General features: G+C 35.1%; 2 protein-coding genes across 2 annotated transcripts in view; one reads left to right on the top strand and one right to left on the bottom strand.

Annotated features, from left to right (window-relative positions):
• stag1a (STAG1 cohesin complex component a) overlaps positions 1–7,156 on the top strand; it is an 89,406-nt gene extending 82,250 nt beyond the window's left edge. The window contains exons 33-34 of the mRNA XM_056475916.1: positions 2,150–2,230; positions 2,747–7,156. Coding sequence (XP_056331891.1) covers positions 2,150–2,230; positions 2,747–2,770 — 105 coding nt within the window. The 3' untranslated portion in view covers positions 2,771–7,156. The remainder of the gene's footprint in view (positions 1–2,149; positions 2,231–2,746) is intronic.
• Positions 7,145–18,178, bottom strand: pccb (propionyl-CoA carboxylase subunit beta). Its single transcript, XM_056475929.1, has 15 exons — positions 17,907–18,178; positions 17,692–17,811; positions 16,486–16,554; positions 16,339–16,395; positions 16,127–16,240; positions 14,456–14,566; positions 14,257–14,365; positions 12,533–12,653; positions 12,362–12,443; positions 12,162–12,285; positions 11,184–11,291; positions 10,955–11,055; positions 10,777–10,875; positions 7,905–8,004; positions 7,145–7,620 (listed from the first exon to the last, which is right to left on the bottom strand). Exons 1-15 carry the CDS (start codon positions 18,135–18,137, stop codon positions 7,499–7,501), a joined length of 1,668 nt encoding a protein of 555 aa, XP_056331904.1. The 5' UTR covers positions 18,138–18,178; the 3' UTR covers positions 7,145–7,498.
• Between the last annotated feature and the right edge of the window lie 2,684 nt (positions 18,179–20,862).

Consider the following 20,862-nt stretch of genomic DNA (forward strand, 5'->3'; position numbering starts at 1 on the left):
AAATCATGTCCAATCAACTGAATTTACCACAGGTGAACTCCAATTAAGCTGCTGAAACATCTCAAGAATGATCAGTGGAAACAGAATGTACCTGAGCTCAATTTAGAGCTTCACGGCAAAGGCTGTGAATTCTTATGTGATTTTTCAGGTGTTTTATTTTAAATAAATTTGCAACAATTTCAAAAACTCTTTTTTTCACATTGTCATTATGGGGTATTGTGTGTAGAATTTTGAGGAAATAATGTAATATAATCCATTTTGGAATAAGACTGTAACATAAAAAATGTGGAAAAATGAAGCACTCTGAATACTTTCCGAATGCACTGTAAATCTGTTCCACCACACCAGTTTAAGCGCTGGTTCAGAGCCGAAGACTTGTTCCAAATCATTTCTTTTTATTTTGACACCCAAAGCACTGGCTCTAAACCAGGAAACTAGTAACCAGGGGCTGAGAACTGGGTTTTTGTGACCAACGCAACAAAATAAACTGTTCTGAGTGCCATATTGGAAATAACAGCATTATATATTGCTGTTCACATTATCACTTCTTAAATGTTGATTCAATTTTTGGAATGCTGCGCGAACGTTATTCTCATTGGTATTTTCTGTCAAAACAAATTACAGTGTGTTGCATGAACATGTTATAATCGCTTGTTATGTCCATCTAATTTAAAAAACAATTAAAACAGCAAGAAGTTTTTACAGTGTAAATGAACACATTTTCATTTTGGGTGAACCATCACTTTAAGAGTCCTAAATTTTTTTTTTTTAAAAAGTACATCAATAAAATCAGTGTTTCCCCTAGGTTTACAGTTGGTGGGGGGTGTCGGGGCGTGGCAAGGCTGTTCAGACTGACACAGACACAAGGAGTCATGGTGTTAATTGGTTTCTTTTAATGACAGCAGTAAAAAACTGAACAATTATTTGAACTAAAAACAAGCAAAAAATTAACATTTATTTTTATATAATTTTATCCACAAAGTGTGCAGCTTTTATCACTGCAGTGTATCTTAATGGGCTAATTTACTTACTAAATAAAGTATACTTTTATTCTTGACCTTTACTTAAGTATACTTCTTTTTCCTAAGGGTGCATTTACTGATTTACCAAGATCAGTCTTGTACAGCCAATGGGAGTATTGCTGCTCTGACAGCCAAGTTGGGTCAAAGCTAGGGATGCTCCGATCAGGATTTTTGCAGCTGATATTGAGTACCGATTCCTTGTTATGGTGATCGGCTGATACTGAGCACCAATTTTAATGCTTCAAGCCTTATAAGACATTGAGTACATTTTCCCTCTAAGTATGAACCTTAAAAGAAGATCTTGCCTTACCTAAGAGAATAAGTCAAGGATGCTGGATATAATCCCTTAAACACATCTCTTATAACCATTTAGGTGTGAACGTGTCATGGCCTGAAGCAGCTTTACAGAAAATAATTCATCCATTCATTTTACACTGGGGTCGCCACAGCGGAATGAACCGTCACAGAAGATAATATAACACAGATATAAATATTATTATGAAAAATTACAATGCAATTAGGGAAACAATGCAAATGATAAAAGAAGAATTCAACATATCTCAATCAAGAACAAGTTTGGAGCGTATGTTTGATGCATAAGAATTAAAATATACACCTATAAATCTAATACTTCTTTACTAAAAGGAAATAGGCCTATAAACTACTGTTTATAGCAATGAGTGTGTTACAAGAATTTAAATGATTAAATATTCATGTTAAAATATAAAGTTTTATTTATCTAATAATTCCAGCCAGACTTAAGTGAATTTGCAATATTGTCAAAACAGAACTTTCAGTTGTTATATATGTAAAAAGGCTTAAATACATGCAAGACAGTTCCAATATTTTGCTGGTCTCCAACTATTGACAGCAGATCACTCAATGAGAGAGAGAGAGAGAGAGGGGGATTTTCACTCAGCTGTATTCATTTAACCGAAGAAATGTAATGCTTAGACCATCACTATGCCTCTCGCGATCTGTTCTCTTGCTCATTGATCTCGCCATGATTTCTGAGTATTAGCGCCCGCCTAATATAATGGTAGGGGAAACACTGGATATGTTTTTAGTCAGGCTTCAGGTTGTTTCTGCATGGATGGTAATATCAGATGATGTTAAATCCTCTGCAGCCTCCATCCAGGAACCGGCGGGAGAGAGCAGAACTCAGACCAGACTTCTTTGACTCTGCAGCCATGATTGAGGATGAGTCGGTAAGAATCAGGATCTTCGATTTTAAGATTTTAAAATGACCACAACAGCATTTCAAATGTATTATAATGCAGTTGGTCCACTGGTTTGTCCATTGATGCTGCCTCATTGCACCCATTTTTGTTCAAGCATGACTTTTCTGATGCTGAATTTATTCAGTAAATTTGTTTCAATCGTTGTTTATGAACGTTTTTTTCATAGCGAATAAAAACGGTATCCTACTCAGTTGTCCGTATACATTTTTATGCACATTTTCAAAGTTTATGCACATCTTGGCTTTTCCATTAAGCATTTTTATGCGATACTCCAGTATGCACATTAAAATAAATAAATGGACACATAGTTAGTGGGAATTATTACAATATATACATAATCATCAAATTTTGCAGCCTTTACAAAAGTCCCCTCTCAAATCACATTCATCTGCTAAATCACAGTTGGGTATTAATTGTGAATTAAATGCAGCTCCAAATTCTCAAAAATGAATCATCTGTAATTGTTTTTTTTTTTTTTACCAGGGATTCACGATGCCCATGTTCTGAGGTGCCACATCAGATAGAAGAGAGGAGCATTCGGTTTGATTGAAGCAAGGGCTGAAGAGACATTCACAAAGCGGAGGAAGCACTGATGTCCATGTTCAGTGACTCTGAATCAAACTCTCCACAAACCCTCAATCGTCCTCTTTCATCAAGCACCACATCAAAGGAGTTTTCCCCCCACCCAGATGCAGTCCCATCACGTCACGTATGGTGAAATGTCCCGTCTTCATCAGCTCATCTGAATCGCACTGAATGGGATTTACGTCGTGGTACAGATTTATCATGTAAGAATGTACGCTCCCATATGTTCAAGATGTACATATTTGTGTTTATCCATCCTACTATGTAGAAGCCCTGTACAGTTAGAATATGATGAAGTCGCTTTAACTATCAGTCCAACAAAAGCAACAGTAGTAAATGTTGATCGATCTTCAGGTGGTCTAAATTTACACAACGCCCAATAGTATTCAATAGCCATAATTCTGGTTAAGTGTGTTACGTTTGGTCAGTGTTGAGGCCTGTTCACGCCACGGATGAGAATTATGATGATAATATTAAAGGGTTTAAAAATAGTTAAGCATAAGAGAATAGCAGGCACATCACATCAGCTGTTATGAATATAGAAGACAAACAATATTGTTGTAATCACTTCACAGCTATTTTTTTTTCTAGCAAGTGAGGTATTAAAACAGTGAGGAGAAATCAGAATTCAGAGATTTATACAGGTTTTATGAAGATCAATTTACTACTTTTTAAATGACAAATCAAACAATATTGTATTTTTAATCCGAAGGGAACGCAGTATGTTCTCCAAAGTATATGTGCAGCTGTAATAGCAACACTTCATATATAAAAAATACTACCTTGTACAGATCTGTTAATTTTTAATTCTTTTTACATAGTGATGTGATGTTGTGCACCGAGGCTTTGAAGCATGTACCAAAAAAAAAAGATGCACCTCGCATTGAAGCAGTGTATCGAAGCTTGATTCGTTTTGCCATAATCATGTGATCAGTGACGTCCGAAGCTTCATTTTCGCCTATACCCACGTGACTGCTTCGAATTTTGATTCAAAGGTTTAAACACCCTTGCGGGTTAGTAAAGTGTATAGTGAGAGATTAGGCATCGATTACATTAGGATTGCACGGTTTACCGGTACTATGGTAGTGTCGTAACACTATGGCTCCAAAATACTGGCAGTGCCACTGTAGTTTGTAAATGGTAGTATCGTCATTAACGGTCTGTCTACAATACATAATGTTGCATGTGGAAAAGTCAGTAAAATGCTCACGTTTCGGCAACAATAGACCATTGTATTTTAATAGGCTATGGAGCCTTCTAAGGTTGCAAAACATTTCTGCTCCTGTCAATATTTAAAAGCTACAACAACCATGACAATCTCTTAAAAAGAACAACTCACAAAGTGAAATTTTAAAATACTTTGGATTCTTACCTGATAACGATTGAAGAAGAAAAAAAAAAACAATAGATGAAAAACCCAAAATAGCAACAAGAAACGTTGAATCAATTTTTGGCTACTTCATATATTTTTTTGGAAAAATCCTCTTTTTATAACGAATTTCCTTTGGTATAATTTGTATCTTTATTTTAATGTATTTTTTGCTGGTACGAATACATTTTAGATAAAGAAACACGCAAATACTTTTTTCAATAATAAGGGAATTATTCAATTCAAGTAGGCCAATTATAACAAATAAAATATAGTATTTCTGACATTTTTATTTATTTCATGGATTTGAGTTATGAATTACAGTATCACAATACTACTTGGTATCATGATACTTCAGCTGGTATAGTATCGTGGTCTTGAATTAATGGTTTCGCGACAACCCTATCGCTACATACATTTCTACTGTTTCAAAGCACTGCACTGGTCCCACACACCAGAAATCCAACTAAAATACAATAGTAATTTATAGTAAAAGCTTTTGGACCATATTAAAGTGTATTAGTGTATTATTTACAACTTTTTTTTAAAGAAGGCCACTGCATATTGTAGTATAGTGTGTAACAGAGGACAGCTGATGAGTGCAATTCACAGCTTCACTCTGATAGCCTCCTCCTTAGAGCATTCGCCTCCCGTACAGGAATCGCCGGTTCGATCCCCGTTCGGAACAAATGAATGGTTGTAGGACTGTTTGGAATTAATGAACATAAATATTTTTGAATACCTTGGATTTTACTACCGTCATCTGTGGTGTAATGTAAGATATCTTATACGTAAAAAACACTATAGTAATTGAGTAATTTGTTTATGTTACTGTTGTGTTACTACATGAGTGAGTTGGTCAGTTGTGAACATTTGACATTTTGTCCTTATCGAGCTCTGATTTGAAAAGCTTCGAGTAATGAATCTTTTTCCGATACAATTGAGTCAAACGGTTCACTGGTTCAGAAAGCTTCATTTCACCATCACTATTTTTACATATAAAGGCTAACTCTGATTCTAAACACTAAAAAAGGAAATGACTTAAGGTTATTTTTGTCTTGTTTTCATTAAAAATGTATAGTTTCTAAAATGTATTTTCTTGAGGAAAAACATGAGGTAAAAATTCTTGTGTTTTTCCGTAAAACTGATTAATGAAATGGTTTAAATTAGAACACATATCTGTTAATATGCTCAATAAATCAACTACATTTAAGCTGGAAGGTTGTTTGATGGTTGAAAGCCTTCCTGCTTCAGTTTAGTCAAATTTTCTGAGCTCATTAACAGATTTGTATTTTAATTTTAACCATTTCATCAATCAATTTAGCTGAAAACAAGACTTTTAGGCTTTTTTCAGCATGTATTTTTGTTCCCATGAAAATGTCTTGATTTAGGGAACTTAAATCAAAAGCATACTTTGAAATTTCTAAATTGTTTTATTGAGGAAAAAAAAGTACATGCAAACTTTATTGCTAAACTATGAATTTCTGCTCTGATTTAAGACCTTTTTTAAGGCCTTTAATTTAGAAATGGCAAAATCGTGACTAAGATCCATAGAAAACAATTTTAAAGATTCAACAAAAATGCAGTCAGCTCTAATGAAGCCCCGTTTACAGTTTACATCCAATCTTAAGGTGCAACTTCATCAATCAGGTCACAAATGCTGGTCTAAATGAGGTCTAAGACGATTCTAGTTTGTCCACTTTTAGTGTAATCACACGCTCAAATTATCCAGAAAGAGTAATAAAAAGTTCTCTGAATACACACGATTGTTAAGGGATGTGTTGTAAGAATCCAAAAACAAGATTGACATTCAAAATGGTAGTTGCCAATCACATCTTTTTCGTTTACTTGCTTTCCTCCCAAAAAAACATAATTTTGTTCATTCAAAAAATACTTATCGCACTGAGCACTTGCGCAAAACCAATGTAAAGCATTATAAACTATGAAATCTGAATTCAACTTTTCACAGGAGACGCAACTGAATGCATTAATCTTAGCTGACAGCTTACGATTGCTTTCCTGAAACACACATGAGCTAATAAATAGAACGTTGTCATGAATCAGTAGCTGGGTTTTCGTCACCTTGTATTACAGAGCATTTTAAAGTATCTTGAAAAACAATGACGGAAACAGCACATTTCAAAGAAAAATCACTTCAATCGCAAAAAACCCCCCCCACAAAAAAACCTGTTTAACACTAATAATGGGAGATGGAAACGCATTTGCCAAATATACACTAATCAGCTGTCTCAATTATGCTTGCCCCATTTACTGTTGGTTACTAGGTTACCAATACTACAGTCAGCTGCTCTAACAACTTAATGGAACACCATACTGGCAAACTTTAAAAAGATTTATTCATGGCCTCTAATATATTTTTATTGTTATCTTCATAGTTGTGGTTCGTGGTGTGAACAGGCCTTTAAAAATGCAGTGATTATTGTCAGAAACGAGACCGAGCCAAAAATCTCAATGACACATTTGTCCTGAAGGTGCGTTTCATTACATGTCGTGTAATTTTGGCCTGCAGAAACATTTGAATGGTCAGTATATGATTTCCAGTAGATTTAGTTCTAATGAGGTGAGGTTTATTTGTGTGAAACGTCTAAACGGCAGGGTGTTTTTGTGTGGATCAAACTGCAGAGGCCCGTTTCAGTGCTCTATGGTCCTGTGCTCTCCAAAAGTGAAACGTTACACCGTCGACAACACAAGTTTCCCAAGATGCTCATGACTTCCCATCCCGAGCCTCGCTTAGTTTTGCTAGTGTTCCTGTAAATTGTACATTTTCAATATGAAATGGGTTTTCTTTTTGTACAACCTAGAAATGATGTACCACTTTCCCTTTTAATGGAAAACTGTTCTAAAACTTTTCTTCTGTGAACTTACGGACGATTCCCTTTTTCAGAAAAAGAAAAAAAAATTAAATGTGTAATCATGAACCGTGGGAGTGTTTTATTGATTACAGAATGTTTAAATAATGCATACGGATGGGGATAAGGCACAAGGAACCATGTGAAGTCATGATGTTTTCTCCAGTCTAACCACAGATGCTGTTGTGAAATGCTCTAAAGCAGGGGTGCTCAAACTCGATCCTAGAGGGCCAGTGTCCACCATAGTTTAGCTCCAACTTCCTTCAACACACCTGCCTGGAAGTTTCTAGTATATCTAGAAAGAGCTTGATTAGCTGGTTCAGTTGTGTCTAATTGGGGTTGGACCTAAACTCTGCAGGACATCCCAGGAGTTTGGACACCCCTGCTCTAAAGCTAGTGTTAAAGTGAGATTTACAAGGGAATGTTAGCATGTTTCTTCCAGGGGTTGGTCTGTTTCTTGCTGGCCAGCACCTCCAGGTCTCTGCAGATCCTCTTGCGGGTGGTCGAGGGCTGAATGATGTCGTCCACAAAGCCTGCGAAACACATGAAACAATATTTAGATCACAGGTCTCAAACTCAATTCCTGAAGGGCCGCAGCTCTGCATAGTTTTGTAATTAATCACAGCTGATCCAACTAATCAAAGTGTTCAAGACTAATAGAGACTATTAAGCAGGTGTGAGTTGGAGCTGGTTGGAACTAAACTATGCAGAGCTGTGGCCCCCCCAGAAATTGAGTTTGAGACCATTGATTTAGAGAGAACAGACATCTGTGAATGTGTTGAGTGAGAGCTGTAATGATGAATGGGTTTTTGTGCACCTCTGACAGCAGCAGGGAAGGGATTGGCAAACTTCTCCACATATTCAGCTTCAGCCTCCGCTTGGTTCTGCTTTCCTCTGAAGATGATTTGAACAGCACCCTTTGAGGAGGAAAAAGGCAGCTTTATAGTTTTACACTCTTTGGCCCGTTTACAGGATTGTCCTGTTTTTGGATTGATAAAAATGTTTAAATATATAATAATCATAATAATAAACACTAAAGATGAACTAATTTAATATAATTTCAAAAATGTTACAAAAATTTCAAAGCTTAATTAATTTTGTTATTATGGTCATCTAGGTTGCATTTATTACCAACACATGATTGCAAAATACATTAACAAAACAGGAAATTATATTGTGAAATGTTTTTATAATTTTAAATAACTTTTTTACTCTAATATATTTAAAAATGTTATTTATTCCAGTGATAGCAAAGGTGAATTTTTAGCATCATTATAGTGACGTGATCCTTTAGAATGATAATAATAAATACTAAATATTAACTATAATTTCCAATATTTAAAAATACACATTCAATTACACATAGTTTTTTCAAATTCAAGATCATTTATTTACTTTTGAGTTATTATGCTTACCTTGGCTACATTCATCAAAAACACATGATTCCAAAATTCATTACCAAAATAATTATATTTTAAAATGTTTTTATTAATTTTAAATAACTTTTTAAATGTAATATATTTGAAAATGTTATTTATTCCAGTGATAGCAAGGTGAATTTTTAGCACCATTACATGTGACGTGATACTTTGCCAATCTAATATGCTGCTCAAGAACTATTTAATTAGCAAAGTTGAAAATAGTTGTGCTATGATACACCATGAAACATTTTTAATTTTTAGAAACTTCTAAAGGATTTGAAATGGAAACTTTAAACTTAATTGTAACATAATCTTGTGAAACTTGTTTAATGTCACTTTTGATCAATTTAATCTTTATGCTCATGCTAGTGTTCACATATTTTAAGACCACATCTATAACACATTTAATTTTTGTGCACTACTTCTTTTGTCCACAAGGTGTCAACAGAAGCAGACCACTGATTCACAGCTGAAAAAGAAACTGAGACTGAACACAAACAACAAACTACTGAAGACAGTAAAAAACAATAGATGTCTATGCCCAAAAGTGCTTACGTGAGGGAGTGAAAATGTTTAAATCGACATTTTTATCACTTATAAAAAATGTTCACACATGCTATCAAATGAAATGTACTTTAAAAGGCTGTGTGTCAACTGTTTACTTCATACTAAGTGCACTTTTTTACATGGTGTAGCAATATCAATGCCCATCGCTGTTGTTTTAGTGTCATTAATGGACACCCAACAGAAATATTTACAGTTAGTATTTTAAACAACCAGCATGACCCGAGTCAGCAGTTTCCAGACTTACAGGCTGAGCTTCAGCAGAGAAATGACAGGAGCAGGAGTGACGGTCAAATGCAGAATTAACACCAGACTGAGCCAAGCATACTGATCATTACTGCAGTGTAAGTGGATATCAGCGTTCACTGAGCTCCTGTACATAGATATACTGCTCTCACATCTAACTTTCTGCTTACAGGATTAGCAATTTCTTAAAGCAATAGTTCACCAAAAATGAAATTTACTGAAATTTCTACTATGTTTCACCTTCACTTGTTTTTTTCCCTTCTGTTGAGCACAAAGGAACATAAATTAAACAATGTTAATAATTGAACACCACTGACTTTCAAAGTATTTACTGGCTATCAACAACTTAATATATCTTTTTTGTGTTCAACAGAAAAAAATCTAATATCTTATAGGTTTGGAACCACTTGAGGGTGAGTAAATGGTAAGTTTAATAAAATGATAGTAAGTATTTCATTTTTTGGTGCTTTATTAATATTTAATGTTTATCTACATGTATTTATATATGTGTGTGTGGGAGGGTGTATGCGCGCATTATATATATATATATATATATATATATATATATATATATATACACACACATACACAGGCGGTGTTTGACAGAGTGCGCGCGACGTGTCTGAAGAGCGAGGAGGGATGCGGTGGTGAGGGGTGAGAAGGGTGCGCGACTTATTTGAGGACCAGGAGGGAGACGTGCAATTTCTGAGAGATTTTCACTCGTTTACAGGCATCCGGGAGTCTCTATGCATTTGCGGGAGACTCCCGGAACTTCCGGGAGACTTGGGATGTCTGAATATCACGTTTAACAACTATAGTGAGACGCGATCCAGCGGTACATCCTTGATAAACTGTCCGGAGGGCTATTCAGAAATGCTAGGTAAAACACAGTGTGGATGTGGATCATTTTCGTTCTAAAATGCTATTTTAAAACCAAGATGTATTAGTGTAAACAGGGCATAAGTGTGTATTTTTCACGAGCGGGCTTACGACGGGTGCAGGGCGGAGGATCGGCGATGCTGGCTCAGCATTGTCTATTGCCCCAACCCTAATATATATATATATATATATATATATATATATATATATATATATATATATATATATATATATATATATATATATTCAAATACAAACCTAAGTTTATTTTAAGATGCAAAAAATACATTACGTTTATACAATAGCGTTTGTTGAAAAGAAGGCAAAATTTGATTCACATTTAATGAAAATCCTGACCTTAACTGTTGGTGTTTTTAAATTGTGAGAAATCAAGATTAATAGAAAAACAACACACAATATAATCCATGTACTTGATCAATTTGAACACATTTGAACAACATCAAATTAGAATCAATAATGAATTTTTTTTTTTTTACTAGAAAGCCCCATAAATCAAATGTATTACTGTTAGTGCATTAGCTGTGTCGCACACTTTAGCTCATAAGTGCGATAGTTTACCTTTGCACCCATCACTGCGACCTCAGCAGTTGGCCAGGCGTAGTTTACATCTCCTCTCAAATGTTTGGAGCTCATCACATCATAAGCACCTCCGTAAGCCTGGAGTGAAGACACTCACAGAGTTCAGCACACAAGCCAGTTACAAACACACACACAATTCATCTTGTCTCCTTGTTACCTTCCTAGTGATGACAGTAATTTTTGGAACTGTTGCTTCTGCAAAAGCATATAGCAGTTTGGCTCCATGTCTGATGATGCCGCCATACTCTTGAGCTGTGCCTGTAGAAACAATTTTCTGTCTATTATTATTATTATTATTATTATTACAAAAAGGTAAATGCGCTCAGGGTAAATTAAGGAAATAATTAAATGCAAAAGTGAGGTAAGGAAAAAAAGTCTTTGGACACCTGGCAAAAATCCAGGCACATCCACAAACGTGATGATGGGAATGTTGAAGGCGTCACAGAACCGTACAAAGCGAGCACCTTTAACAGATGAATTTATGTCCAAACAGCCTGAAATACAGATTAAAAAAAGAGATGTAATATTTTACATACTGTATGATATCCATTAAAATACAACAGTTTACTTTTAAATAAAATTATATTATGCAAACAAATGTGGCCTTAATTTAAATATATACTACAGTAAAACAGTAATATTGTAAAATATCATTACAACTTCAAATATTCCTATTTTAATTAATGTTGTCATGCATTTAATCCTGTAAATGGCTTAGCAATTAAATGCAGACACATCTTTCAGTAGCCATTAATCCAGTCTTAAAGGGATAGTTCAGATATTCTGCCATTTACTTGTTCCAAACCCATTTGACTTTTTGTTTCTTGGGTTAAACACAAGAACATATTTTTAAGAAAGCTGAAAACTAATAATTGAAAAGGAAGTCAGTGGTTACAGGTTTTCAGCTGTCTTCAAAATATCTTCTTTAGTGTTCAGAGGAAAAAAACTCAAAGGTTCTGAACCAATTGACTGCAAGTTAATTTTCATTTTTGGGTGAACTACCCCTTTAAGTTAAGTTAACAAATCAGAAATGTGCTATAACATTAGAGGAAGCAGTGTTTTTTTTTTCAGGATTATGTGATGCACAGAAGATAAAGATAGCCAAAAATAATTCAGTTTGTGTTCACACTTGTACATTAGTTTTCTAGATTTGTTTAGTGGGAACAAAGGCAGAAAATGGCTGCATCTTGTGACATCATGCTCTGTTTTGGTTTGGTCTACACAGAGGCTCAGATGACATATATGCTTCATTAATGGGAGCAACCACAGCAGAGTTTTAATCAAACATATCTGCCAAGTATCGAAACACATAATACAAAAGTAAATGCGATTTTTTTTTACATTATAATTATAAAATCACTCACCAGATGCCACTTTTGGCTGGTTTCCTACTATGCCTACTGTCCGACCATTCATCCTAGCAAACCCCACCACGATATTTTTGGCGTAGTTGGGCATGATTTCAAAGAATTCTCTCTCATCTACGATCTGAAGGGGTGACATAAGAAACAGTTAGAGTTTTTACATAACTATCTGAACCATCTGTGTTGTAAAATGTGCGTACACCATGAACAATGTCCAGCATGTCATAGGCTTTTGTGCTTTCAAAAGGAACAACAGTGTCCAAACCAGGAACCAGCCGGTCTCTGAGGGGGAAAAAAAAAGACTTGATCAAGACTTGGTCAAGATAAACAGAGTGACAAAGACGAAGAAAAATAGAAATGTGGCTTCTCACCGAGGATCGTGGCACTCAACGACTGGAGCCGAATCTTTGTTACTCAGTGGGAGAAAGTTGAAAAAGTCTCGCAAATTCAAAAGGGCATCAACGTCATTCTCAAAGGCTCGATGAGCAACACCTGAAAAAAAATGAATATTTACATTCAAGATAAAATAAAAACAGTTTGAAATGCTTTAAGTGGGGGCATAAAACATGTTCTGATATATCTAGGGGTGTGAAAAGAAGAAGCATGTTTGACAAAATTTTGTTTCTTTGATTTCTTTTATTTTTTTGCATTGAGTGCCATACTTAAAGTCTTGCTCATCATTTAACTCTCAGACAGGTCTAACGACCAGATCAGGGTGGATTACTTATAACTTGGGTATCACTTTATTTTGATGGTCTCTTTAATGCATTTTTTTGCATCGCATCTACGTGCCAACTAATTCTGAATAGATTAGAAGTAGACTGTTAGGTTTGGGTTAGGGTTAGTGTAAGTTGACATGTGCTTGCAAAGTTTCTTATAGTGAGTTAAATGTCTATTGAAGGAGCAGTATCAGCAGATACCAAGCAGACAGTCTACCAATACTCAAATGAGAAGTAATTGGCATGTAGTTGCAATGCAACTTTTAGTAAACAAAATGTGCAATAGACTTACCATGAATTGTATTGATAAATTACATGACAAAATTAGTAGTCAGTAAAATCTCTTAGATCACACATTTATAGTAATGTAATTTGATTACTTTTAGATTACTTTTGTGCTAACCCCTATTTAATGTCACATATATTTAAATTAAATAATCTTGTACTATTTTGACAGAAAAAAAAGCCATTCTATATTACAAAAGAGGAACAGCTGTTGAGGAGCTTTATATGGACAGTTAACATTTAAAAATATTAAACTTAATATGCCTAGCTGATTTTAAAACATTTACTCAAAATTTAATTATAAAACATTACAAAAATCAATATTGGAAAACAAATTGAATTCATAAAATTGCTGCTATATCAAATATTTAATCTAAAATATTTGAGAGAGAGAATAAGAGAAAACATAGAAAGAAAATCCATGAATTCTGAACAACTTATTGGCATTGTGTAAATAAATAATCTGTAATCCATCAAATGTAGAAGTCTGATTACAAGTATTTAAAAAAAGTAGTTTAATTACAACTACTTGATTTTTGGAATTGATTCCGTAATCCAGATTCAGGGTTTGTACACACTTTCCCGACTAAAATTGCATGACTTTTCCAAGACGTTCAGGAAAATATTCATGACATAACGTTTCATGTAATGTCTATGTATTCATATTAAATAAGAAACGCATATTTATAACAATATATAGTAAAATACATGACAATCAATGTAATTTATAATACTAATCAAATTTATTTAGATAATGCTCACACAAGACTTAGCTAAATTAAGTGAGAGCATGTGATTGGCCAAGAATAGAGAAGCGGTTGCAACAACTAAGCATAATTTGGACACAAAACATTAGAATAATGAGAGAACTATATAATTTAATTTCTATATAGAAACATATGCAAGTATAGAGATATGTTAAACAAATTTCCATGACTTTCCAAAAGTTTTATTGGTTTGTTTCACAACTTTTCCATGTCTGGAGAATGCCATGTCAAAATTCCATGACTTTTCCAGGTTTTTCATGACCGTATGAACCCTGCAGATTACATATAACCCATATTACCCAGCTTTGCTACCAACAGGCGTACCTGACACAGCGGTGTGGGTTTTTGCTCCTCCAAGCTCCTCCTGGGTAACATCTTCATTTGTAACAGACTTTACCACATCTGGGCCTGTGATAAAAAGGTATGATGTGTCCTGCAACCACAGGTAAAATGTGTATCAGCTGACAACCTACAACATTTAATGAAACATGAATGCGTCAGGAACGACTTATAACTGTTTTACCTTCACCATGAAAGTGAAATCTGTGAGAGCAGGTGAATACACAGCTCCACCTGCGCACGGACCCATGATGAGAGAGATCTGAGGAACTACACCTGAGGCCATCACATTACGCTGTAAAACAAATATGAACACCACCAGTAAGTGCTGGAACATACACTACCGGTCAAATGCTTTGGAACATTTTTTTTTCCATGTTTTTATTTTTATTTTTTAAATGATTGTGTTCATCAGGGCGGCTTTTATTAAAATGTAAAAAAAAAAAAGTTAAATATTTCTTAAAATATTAATTAACTGCTTTATTATTGTATGTAGTTTCAAATGAAATTATTAATCCAGTCATTATTATTTTTATTTCTATTACCATTAATATTAATAATAATAATTCATATTAGAGTGATTTCTGAAGGATCATGTGACTGAAGACTTAAGTAATGAAGCTGAAATTCATCATTAAAATCACTGGAATAAATGATTAAATTAAATTATAAACTACTTTTGAACAGTTATTTTATAGTGCAATAACATTTCACAATTTAAAAATTTGTACTGTATTTTTAATGAAATAAACGCAGCCTTCGTGAGCAGAATAAGCTTACTTTAAAACCTTTTAAAATTGTACCGACCCCAAACATTTGACTGGTAGTGTACATACTACTGATAAAACGTAAATATTTAAAAGGAAATTAAAATTTTGATCTATCAAAAAAAGCTTTAAGTTACAGAATCTTCTTTTCACCACTGAATAGATAAAATAATAATAATTTATTTAAAGTAATGGGAATGCTTGGGAATGGGGATGACTCTCTTCAGAATTGCAAATCTGTCTGTGACCTGTGAGCTATGAACACAAAATTGTAAGGAAGCCGAAGCTCTGATTTTTTTTCTTTCATCACAATTCAGAGGTATCAGAATTCCAGGATGTAATCCTTAATAATAGGTTTATAAAATAACTATTGTAACAAGCTGACTTTTGTATCTGAACTGTGAGGGAAAAAAAAAATTGTATGTGTGTATTGTGATATACAAAGTTGGAGTTAGCCATTTTTTTAATCCCAGCCATAAATCTGTATTTGAATTATTAAGTGCTTTTAATTAAGTGTTTTAAGTCTATTTTAAAGACCATAAAGACTTTTTTATTTCACTTTTTTTCTAATTTTGAGTTTTCAATTAAATGCCACATTTTTCCTTTCCATTCATTAAACATTGAATATAATGTCAACTATCATATTTAATAATGATAAATGTTTCTTAAGCATCAAATCTAACATAGTACATGATTACTGTAATAGTTGATCCAGTAGTGATGGATCATGTGACGCTGAAGACTAGAGAAATGATTCTGAAGAAAGGCTTTGATACCACAAGGATAAATTGGATTCAAAAGTATATTCAAATGAACAACAATTATTTAAAATCACATTAATATCATAATATTAAATGTAATGTAAATGTAATGTAAATGTAAATATTACACATTTTACTATACTTTTGATTAAATAAATGATATTGTATTGATATGCCATACAGTACTTCAAAAACTTACAAATCTTTTAACAGCGTCACTGTTTTTGAGTGTTATTATTATTTTGTCTAAACCTAAACTTATCTTGACAAACTATGCATATAAAACGCATATATCAAATATTGATATATTGAACCATTCAAGCTTACCAAGAAAATGTCAGCATATCCTGCAAGAGACTCAACACCTTCCTGAATGCGGGCTCCACCAGAGTCATTGAGACCAATCACTGGCGCGCCCACCAACATCGCCTGATCCATAATCTGGAAATTAAATTGCACTGGGTGTTAAAAAAAATTCCAAAAATCTGTCAGCATTACGCATCTGTTTTTAATGTAAACGACTCAGCAGCCAGCCTTACCTTGCATATCTTCTGAGCGTGAGCTCCTGATAAACTGCCTCCAAACACTGTGAAGTCCTGTGAATAGAAGAGCATTTCTGAGGTACTGTTATTCATCAACAGAATATTTCAGCACTGCAGTTAGAGGTTTGCAAGCTGTTACAATACCTGGCTAAAAACATAGACCAGTCTGCCATTGATCCGTCCCTGTCCGGTCACTACGCTGTCTCCTGGGTACTGAACACACAGAGATGGTGAGCACAGAAAAGTCATGTGTTTTTATTAACTAAATGAGTTACGTTACATTTACATGTATTTATTTAACAGATGCTTTTATCCAAAGCAACTTACAAATGAATGAGGATAAAAGAACCAGAGCACAGAAATATACAGATGCCATGAAAAGTTTAATAGCTATTACTATTATTGACTCCTTGTAATGGAGTGTTTGTAGTAAAGTCTCAGGGGTATACAGAAAAGAATGCGGAAAGAGTGTGTCACAGTTGGTTGGTCCAGCCCACTCACCTGTGTGAAGCACGCTTAGAGTTGCACAATATTTCTCTAGTAATATGGAGTGTTTATAAGAAAGTGTCTGGTGCATACGAAGAGGAAATGAGTGTCCTACAGCAGTTTCCATCATCCACATGTGTGAAAAATGATTCATGCTAAGGTTTAGTTTTGCTAAATATCCAGCAAATTCATGTTTTTTTTTTTTGCTGTCACCTATCACCAACCTATTTATTTTAACTTCATTAGCAAATATACATATTTTAAACAAAGTCAAAACAGTAGTCAGTTTAATTATTGTTTTTTTCTTTATTGTGACAGTTGGGTTTAGGGCTGGGATATGGTGTAGACGTTAATGAAATACAACTGGATAGGTAATTTAATAAATAATATGACTAATACTCAATAACTTCCGGCCACAGCAGTATCCCTTCTTCTTCTAACAACAACCAAGTTCCACAGATTGAGGTATGGTTGGGATTGGTTTTATATTCTCACATTCATTCATTTTAATGTTGCCTATATTGTTTGCCACGTTAATCTGAATATTATTTATGAAATTGCATTTATGACTTTAGAAATTTTGCACTATTTAACTGACTGTGAACAACGTTGTACTTTTGTCGTCATTGGCTGCTAGTATGAGTTCCCTATTTAGAATTTGCAAATAATACTTTCATGAATTGTGTTATTAAGGAGAAAGTCTGAATGAGTGAATATAAAACCAACTTTACCTCAATGTTCCACAGTGAGTCCTTCTGTCCACCTGCTCAAAACTACTTACTTCATATAGTATATAACTTTTATGGCAGTCTCGTCATGAAAAAAAAACCTTGTTGCATCTGTACCAATTTAAAAGGTCTTTACCTTATTCTGATCTGCCTCCATGCCAAAGTCTGAGCATCGATGCTCCACAAACATGTCATACTCCACGAACGAGTCCGCGTCCAGCAGGAGCTCCACTCTCTCGCGCGCTGTCAGTTTACCCTGAGCACAACACAGAACTGTACAGTTCTTCTTCTCCAGACTCCTAAGCTTTCTCTTATGTCAGTAGCATCCTGTAGTGTGTTTACAAATCTTACCCGTTTGTGCTGTGCTGCTATCCTTAACTGTCCTCCTCCTGTGAGCGCTGCCTGTCGTTTCTGCTCAATTCTCTCCTGCACGGACATGTGGCTGGAGGAATAGCATCTCGCGTTCTGCAGCACTTTCGACTGGGTAAACACGCCATATGGAGTTTGACCTACACATTTAAAAGGACATTTTAGACTGTTTAAAAGACCTAAGCTGCTTCGCATTAACTTGTAGGTCGCCATAGCTCCTGCACTTGCTGAGGACACAGGACAGGATGATGTTAGAAAACCTGTGGTGTCTTTGGCCAATCAACTACGAGATCCTGCCATTCACAGCCAATCATGACTCGGTTGACGAAGGGGAGGCGAGGGGCTGAACCAATCACTGCAGAAATTTGGGAAGCTGAGCGAACTTGATAGATGTAGTCCACGCTAATGTCAAATAATAAACTACAATTCCCAGACGTTACGAGATGTGAAAAATCGCTTAGCATTAGGTTTTAGGATAAACTTAGCGTGAAAATGAGCATTTGTATGGAACAAAATCAATGCCAAAAATATTGTAATAAAAAGCATGTGCACTAGCACTAACCGAAAAAATGTAACATAGATATATACACTTGATGTCGCATACGGACCATGCGTCAATAGCGCCGCCACATTTGTACAGTGCTCCCAGGACAAATGTCATTCAACCGCACTGGTCAAGACCATGGTCAAGACAGTGTGCCAATGTGAAGATGTTGGACTTTAGCGCTGTGTTCAGGTGTAGAAACGAGCAAACAAAGAAAACAAAGCACAAAGGTGTCACATTTCAAAGGTAAGATTTCGTTTTTTTTTACGTTTTTATATGTTATGAACTTTTGTGCTTAACAAGTAATGTTATTGATAAAACAATCTCTTACTGCATTCACCATAAGGCAAAGGAGCACCAACTCACACTAAATACCAGGATTAAGCTAGTTTTGTTGTATAAAATAAGCAAACTTGTGTCTGCTAAGTGAACGAGTCGTTCATAACGGAGATTCATTCACAAACAAACCACTCCTTCAGTCAGAATGAGAAGTGAAAGCGGGGGGGTGGGGGTGGGGGGGGGTTGTTTCAGGACACGGATTAGATCAAATTTAACAGGGAGGGAGTATAGTACATTTCCATGCACACAAACACACACTCTTTGTCAGGAATGCCCATGCGGTCACATATTTTATCAATTTGGAAAAGTAATGTAAAATTATAATTTTTGTAATTAAAAAAAAATGCATACTGACCACCAGGAAAACTACTGATCATAGATATATGTATATATGTGTATTTCTCTGGCTCTGTTTGGCCACAGTCCTCCACTGCACCTTGGTACCCGCATTTATTTCAAAGGAGTGTTACCCTGTACTAAAATGGCGGCTCTGTTGACACATTCCTTCTAACAGACAACAGCAGGGTAGGCAACATATAATGTATATATCTATGGCATTTTAATTATTTGAATTGCCAGGGTTTGTAATTTTAGGTCCTGAAATTTAACATAGCTGTTTATTTAAGCTGAGAATATTTCAATTCAAAACACATTTTCATACTTAAATTGAATATTTCATATTCAATTTCCAGATTTTACTTGCAAAATATTCAGTTCTGTTTAAAAATACGAAGTGTATTATTTAAATGCAATTTTCAGTTCATTTTATTTCAGTTCAAAAATTGGCTTTCATAAATTCAGTGGCTCAAATAGGCCTTTTTCACAGACGGTCTATGGTGTTCATGGCGACCTGGATATGACTCCCACCTTGTGGTCCTATGCTGATCCTTCCCATCTCTGTGCTGTCCTTCCATTTTTCTTTCTATTGTCCTATCAATTAAAGGTGATCCCCTCCCCCCTCCTTCCCAAAAAAAAAAAAAATAATAATCATAAAAAAATACAGTGTGAATTCACTTATGTTCAACCTTGACCATCATCATTTTTTAAATACAACGTAGATTGTCAGCACCAATGGTGTAGTTGTTAGTGCGCTAACTTGTGGCTCTCTGGTGTTCATGGCGACATAAGTTTAATTTTCAGCTTGCGATCCTATGCTGATCCTTCCCATTTCTTCTTTCTACCATCCTATTAATTAAAGGTGAACCAACCCATTACTTTTGTCAGTTTAGTGGCTAATTTGTACGAATTTGTATGAGTTCAGTCGTACAAAATTGTACGATTTTAAAAAGGAGGCGTGGCATCTAAGCCCAACCCTAAACCCAACCATCATTGGGGGATAAGCAAATCATACTAAATTGTACAAATTAGATCATACAAATTCATACGAATTAGCCACTAAATCAAAAAGTTACCAATTGCCGGGAGATTATGTAGGCTGAACACATTTTCTTCTTTCTACCGTCCTATCGAATAAATGTGTGTTGAGCCTTGACCATCATCATTTAAATACAGTGTAAATTCACTAATGTTGATTCTGGACCATCATCATCATTTAAATACCATGTAAATTGCAACTACCAGTGGTGCATTAACATGTGGCACTATGGTGTTCTTGACAACCTGGATTCGACTCCCACCTCGTGGTCCTATGCTGATCCTTCCCATCTCAATGCTGTCCATACATTCTTCTTTCTACCGTCCTATCAATTAAATGTTAAATTAATGTTGATCCTGGATCATCATCATCATTTAAATACGCTACCACTTGTCAGAACCAATGGTGTAGTGGTTAGTGCGTTAGCATGTGACACTCTGGTGCTCATGGTGAGCTGCGTTTGATTCTCAGTCCTATGCCGGATACTTCTCTGCTGAGCCAGCCTGATCTCACGAGAAAATGTAAGTGTTTTGTCAGTTTAGTGGCGAATTAGTACGAGTTCAGTCGTACGAAATTGTACAATTTTTAAAAGGAGGTGTGGCATCTAACCCCACCCCCAAACCCAACTGTCATTGGGGATGAGCAAATTGTACTAAATTGTACGAATTCGTACGAATTAG

The sequence above is a fragment of the Danio aesculapii genome, chromosome 2 (genome assembly GCF_903798145.1).
Source record: "Danio aesculapii chromosome 2, fDanAes4.1, whole genome shotgun sequence".
NCBI lineage: Eukaryota > Metazoa > Chordata > Actinopteri > Cypriniformes > Danionidae > Danio > Danio aesculapii.